The sequence below is a fragment of the Morone saxatilis genome, unplaced genomic scaffold (assembly GCF_004916995.1).
Source record: "Morone saxatilis isolate NCDOM2014 unplaced genomic scaffold, NCSU_SB_2.0 Contig3, whole genome shotgun sequence".
In the NCBI taxonomy this organism is placed as follows: Eukaryota; Metazoa; Chordata; class Actinopteri; family Moronidae; genus Morone; species Morone saxatilis.
Genome location: NW_023339873.1, coordinates 4,878,887 through 4,885,267, shown reverse-complemented (window position 1 = coordinate 4,885,267; position 6,381 = coordinate 4,878,887). Strand labels below are relative to the sequence as shown.

General features: G+C 41.9%; 1 protein-coding gene across 1 annotated transcript in view; it reads left to right on the top strand.

Moving 5' to 3' along the window:
• The first annotated feature begins 1,946 nt into the window (after positions 1-1,946).
• map3k9 (mitogen-activated protein kinase kinase kinase 9) overlaps positions 1,947-6,381 on the top strand; it is a 14,770-nt gene continuing 10,335 nt past the window's right edge. The window contains exons 1-2 of the mRNA XM_035673472.1: positions 1,947-2,401; positions 3,770-4,183. Of these exons, the coding sequence (XP_035529365.1) occupies positions 2,011-2,401; positions 3,770-4,183 (805 nt within the window). The 5' untranslated portion in view covers positions 1,947-2,010. The remainder of the gene's footprint in view (positions 2,402-3,769; positions 4,184-6,381) is intronic.

The following is a 6,381-nucleotide window of genomic DNA, read 5'->3' as shown; positions in this document are numbered from 1 at the left end:
TTAAAACACCGAGGTGCAATGGTCCTGCAATCTGCAGAAGAGTCACTTCAGATGGATGTTTTTGTTAATATCTGTAATTTATACAGGCATTTTTCAAATACATGAAAGCTTAATTGGTTATCAGAGGTTCCTGTCTTTGTCACTTTAAGTCACACTTTCTTTTTCTCTCACACTCACAAGATTGTAAAAAAAGGCAACCTTTTAAAAATGACCTCTAATGTGCTGATAAGTAATAGAAGAGCTTAATGTTTCAGTTTCCAAAGTAAAAGTCAAATCGAAAGCAAAATAAAGCCTCAGTTCTCACATGAATGGAAGAACATTTCTGCCAAGAAAAAGACAAAGAAATAGAGGACAAGTTAATCATAATAAAAATTTCACTTAGTGAGTTAAAATGATGGGTTTTTATCTCATACTTTTGACTTAATGAGCTAAGATTGACATATTAGCTTATAATGTTGATTCACTATCTATTAATTTACTATTTAATAATTTTCACTTATTAAGCTAAAGTCTTTTTACAGCATAGCTATAGTAGGGACTTACCATTTTATCCTTTTGACTTATTATGCCAAAAACTGTGGCTTACTTTTTAATTATTTTGATTTAGTAAGCAAAAATTATGACTTATCTCATAATTTAAATCCAAATTTTTGACATCTGCAAATTTAAGAAAGACTTTGACTTACTTTTTTTTATAATTTTGACATATTAAACCAAAATGTAGAGTTTGTATCTGATTATTTTTTACTTAGTAAGCTATATTTACTGATCTCATAATAATAATTTTTCTTTCCCTGGTGGAAATGGGCTTCCATACGTGTCATTTGCCTGTCACCATCTTCCCAAACATACTTTTTATGAACCACCTCTGTGGGACTGCACTGATGATATCTTCATGTATCTTCACATATAAATACAAACGCTGACTGTGCTCACAGATCCTGGTTAAATGTGTTAGAAAGTGGACTGAAGTGACCGTGGAGACTTTGGTTGATTTCTCACTCATGCTTTTGTGCTCATTGATCTTTTTTGTTCACATGTGAAACACTGTTATTGGATCTCCACTGTACAGAGGCTCCAGCAGCCTCGACCTGAACTGGGTGAAGCTGTCCTCTAAAGCTCCAGAATATCCCTGATGTCTTACCACACAATGTTTAGGGTTTATTTTCTTCAGGTTTTTTCATGAATAGGTTTGAATATAATCAAGTAAAAATAAAATTGAGAATCTTTGAATCCTTTAAGAATCTATTTTTAAGTATAGAGGGACTATTAATTGAATTTCAGCTATACACGCACACATGCACATACATACCTTATCCTCTCATCACATCACTGAAATAGTGGGGATTGTTTATTTGATTGTTGGTTATGTTGACTGTTTTTTACTCCTTGCTATGGATTATGTTTTTATTTCAGGGAATTATGCATGGAATTTAACATTAGGTTGAGTATTTTGTTATGTTTTATGTTATTTATTTATTTATTTTTTGAAGGGGGTGGGGTGTTTGGGGGGGGTCAATAACTAAATAAAGGAGACTATTTGAAGAAAAGAAATATGTGTTTGTGTATGTGTTTAATTGGTGTGGGGTTAGGTTCACGCTGGGAGAAGGGTGAGCAGCATTTGACGCTGAGAGGAGGGCGGGAGATGAACTGTTGCTGACGTGTCTGTGCACCAATGGGAGGCCGCGTACGACTCGCACGTTGGCACAATTGGCTTAAAATAAAGACTACTGCGTCCGAGGAGTTCCAGCGATGATTGGTGAAGGATTGTGCATCCAAAAACCACCAAGCTGGAGCTGTGTGTTTGATAGCAGCCAGCGGGGACTGAAAGACAGACGATGCAGCAGAATGGTGTTTCCAGTTTCCTGCAGTGTTTGTGTGTGGGATTAGCCGCTACTTAGCTTTGTGTGTGTGTGTGTGTGTGCAAACGCAGGGCGCACCGAGCCGCCAGCCAGCCGCGTCAGGTGGATGCGCCTGCAGTGATCCAGGTCGTCCCTATGGATCGCGTCCATGGATGTCTTCAAACCCGCTTTGGACAATAGTTTGAGTCCCAAGGCGTGCGTTTCCTCATCGGAAGAAGCAGAGGCAGATGTTTTTCGCTGGCCGACACCGGAGAATGGCATCCGTGCCGCGCCGGATGCGCGACCCGCCGCACCGGGCTACTGGACGGCCGTGTTCGACTATGAAGCGACTGCGGACGACGAGCTCAGCCTGCGGAGGGGGGACCTGGTGGAGGTCCTGTCCAAAGATTCCCTGGTGTCGGGAGATGAGGGCTGGTGGACCGGTATGATAGCAGACCGGGTCGGCATTTTCCCGTCTAATTATGTGAGCAAAGGGAACGGCATTCCGGAGGAAATACGGGACACTCCAGAGCAGCAGTACTCAGTGCCTCCTCTGCACCGTGAGTATCCTATTGTGCTTCATGCCCGAACAAATGCAATCCGTTTTGCTATCACTAAAACAGAGAGCAGGTCTTCCCTTGTCCTTTGTCGGAAGGCCAGAGAAACACACGTTGAGAGTGCTGTGTCATGGTAGGCGCAGTGCACTCCCGTTGGCCTAGAAACGGGCTGGCCCAAGCATCCTCACAGCTTCAGGACCATTATACATCACAGTGCCTGTCAAACAAACAGCCAGCTGCGGTCAGTGATGCACCCAGCCTCAGTACTCCAATTACAATGCACAATGTGCGCTGCATCCTCAGCAGAAAGAATATTTAACAGAACTGGACATATAAGTCCTCTACGTGCAATATTATCATTGCATATTATATAAACCTTTGTTATGCTCTCTAAGGAAAGCACTGGGATGATATGCATTTGACCTCATGGTGATTGGTAATGTTTGCACCAAAACTGTGCTGCAAGAGAGCAAGAAATGTCAAATTGTGCTTGTAGAGGAAAAGCTTCTGCAGCTAAATGTGCAGCCAAGGCCTCAGATAGATACAGTAAGCAGAATCAGAAGCACCTATAGTGCACTGCACAAAGTGAAAACACTCACTTCTTATTGATCGTTATGAGCTGTGTGTAGAAGGATGCTCTGCACCAACAAAACCAGTTTCCCCCACATATAATTACAAATCTTATATCCGTATCTGAACATAAATAGGCTAATAAAACATGTGTTTTAAAGCCATTTGACCCACATCAGCCCCGGTTGTTTGGGTAGACCACATCACCTCAGCTGTCTTTGTTGGCTATCTCAGTCTTTCATCTTTTCATACTCAGCAGCAGCTGGCCTACTTTCACATACCATCCCACCTGAAATATTCATCAAGGTCAGTCTGCTTGGTAGACTGTTAGGAATCCACAACATGAGAGTTTGCAGCTGCAGACACAAAGACTTCTGTTCACATGACACACACATTTTAATCTAAACACTTAAGTGGAGAGGATCATCTTCCTTTCTTCCTTTCTTCTCCTAACATGCCAGCCAGATTTATTGACAGATGCTCTCCCTTGTGTAATAGCAAGAGGGGTAGTTCCACCAGATCCTGTATTTGGGGCAGCAGGGTGGCTTAGTGAAAACATCCTTCAACTGAATGACCTGGTTTTGAGATCCTTGTTAGCGAGTAATTCGCCTTGCTGGAGAGTAAAACAGAGAATCCCCACCAGCTCCAGACGGGCTGATCCTGACCTCTGATGTCCTTCAAAGGTTGTGAACAATAATGTGACTGCTTTATGAAGATCAATAATGTGTCAGGAGATTGTAATTGTTTTGTCTGTCTCTCTAAATCTCATCTTCATGCTCTTTTCCTCGCACGTTTCCTCAGTCCTGGAGATCGATTTCTCAGAGCTGACCCTGGAGGAAATCATCGGGGTGGGCGGTTTTGGGAAAGTCTACCGCGCTGTGTGGCGGGGGTCAGAGGTGGCAGTGAAGGCAGCACGGCGGGACCCTGATGAGGACGCGGAGCAGACTTTGGAGAGCGTGCGTCAGGAGGCCAAACTTTTTGCCATGCTCAACCATCCCAACATCATGGGTCTGCTGGGGGTGTGTCTGCTGGAGCCCAACCTGTGTCTGGTTATGGAGTACGCCCGGGGCGGCTCCCTGAACCGGGCCCTCGCTGGGAAACGCATCCCTCCGTGCACGCTGGTGGACTGGGCCGTGCAGATATCCCGGGGCATGCACTACCTCCACAGCCAGGCCATCGTCCCCATTATTCACCGGGACCTCAAGTCCAGCAACAGTAAGATTCCCTCTCTATTGTCATCACATGGTTATTTCTGCAGTGTCGGAAAATTCTGTATTTCAGTGGAAGTTTTGTGAAGTTCTCCCAAAATAATTAGCATTTTAGAGTCAACAAAACATTAATCAACTACAGTTTTAATGAGACTTTTAAGAAAAACTGCCTGTAGGGCTGCAACTAACAATTGTTTTCATCATCAATTAATTGGGGTTGAAAACAGACTGGAAAGTATTGAGAAATGCAGATTACAATTTCCTAAAGCCCATCAACAACATTTGAGACAGTGGAGCTAGAGAATGTTTGACATTTATACGTTTCTGTAGATCAACAAATCAATTGTTTCAGCTACTGCTGGATAGTTTTCAGTTTTACATCATTGTTGATTTATTATGAGTTTCAAGTCAGACAAAAGCAAGTACCATTGTGGGTTATATCAACTTCTGATGGCCATTTGTTCATATTTTGTATCAAATTATAAGGTAAATTATAAATGGATTGATCAATATTCATAATAATTATTATTTATAACCCTAGTCCTTAGTGTTTTTAGTGTTTTTGCATAGTTAAACTTGTATCCACTCTATGGGGCATCAAGACATTGCAGTTTCACCCAGTTTGTGGCAAAGCTTACAGTACGATACTCATAGCAGTCATTTCTATCTTTAAAAACAGGTTTTTCTATAGATATATGACATTTTCAAACCAAATACAGGCAAGAAAGTTTGCTATTTTTAAAGCCAGGGTCTGGAAAAGTAAAGACTTTCTCACTGTTATCACTCACTGACGTCAAACCCCCAAAGATTTATTACATTTTGGCCGTGGGACAGTAAAGCAATCACTTGATGCACCTTTCAAATAATATAATATAAGAATGAATCACCACTAGGTTTAGTCGATGCTAAACACATTGCGATTCGCAGTGATAATAATCACTTTTCAGAAATGAGAGCAGAAAGCAAAAGGAGTTTGCCTGTATGTTTGTGGAGCAGTTGTAATCTTGCATTTTACCCAACTGGATCCCCTAAATCCCAAGCCTATTACTGAGGATTTGCCCAGTGCTCTGCCCCAGCCTCCCCATTGGAGGCTCAGACAATACATACAACCAGCTTCTCGCTTGTCATTGGCCCGTTCTCTGGTGATCAGCTCAGGCGCTTCACTTCCAATAGGCTGCTTTAAAGTGTTAAGTCAGTCTAACTAGTTGCCATCCTGGGCTCTGAGGGGAAAACCCATGCCCTCTGCACAGTACAGGGCAGTACAGAATGCCACTCTACTCTTACAAAGCCATGCAAGTGTCTAATTTGAAAGAGCTTTTCTTTCATTTGTTACCTGTGAGTCATTAGGTTGTAAGGAGTAAGAAAGCTCTCAGGTTTTTTATGTGATTTAAAAACAGCCATCATTCCTTTGTATTTTTTTCTGGAGCATACTGGGAGTTGTTTGTGCTTCCTACACAATTAAATTAGTACATATTTTACATCTATTTGATTTTCATCAGTTAAAAGAATCTCCCATGATCCTATATTATTCTTGTCAATTGGGTCCTTGTGGGGAAACTCTGGTCCAATCTTTGGTTACATAAGTCGCTCAGGAGATACTTCTGGCGTAAGGGGAAGGATATGGCACACACACACCCCACCCTGTGACACATCACCGTGGTCATGAAGTGGTTGGTCGCAGTATTATGAAGCGCAGTCCCTAAAAGACACAAAAGTAAAGATTTCTTTCTTGCATTTGCGTCATAAACAGGAATTTAACCACTTCATTTTTAGCCATGCCAGCAATGTGGTTGACATTGGCGGTTAGTCAGTCAGTCAGTCAGTCAGTCGGTCAGTCGGTCCACCAATTTGGTCCAAACTGAAACACCTCAACTGCTGCACAGATGCCACTGAATTCTGTACAGATATCTATGATGCACAGTATCCTAATGACTTTGGTGATCCCTCTCAACACCATCCGCATTTGTAGTTTTAAGTAAAATCTCTCGACAACCTTTTTTTTATATTTACATGAAAGTTGGTAAGAAAACACATTCATGGTCCCCTTAACATTACTTGTTCCATTTTTGTCCTGTTAAAGAGGGTTTTTGGTTTTATTTTCCTTATCTGAATAAGGGATAGATGGGATAGTAAATGGTAAATGGACCTGTACTTGTATAGCGCCTTTCTAGTCTTCCGACCCACTCAAAGCGCTTTTACACTACG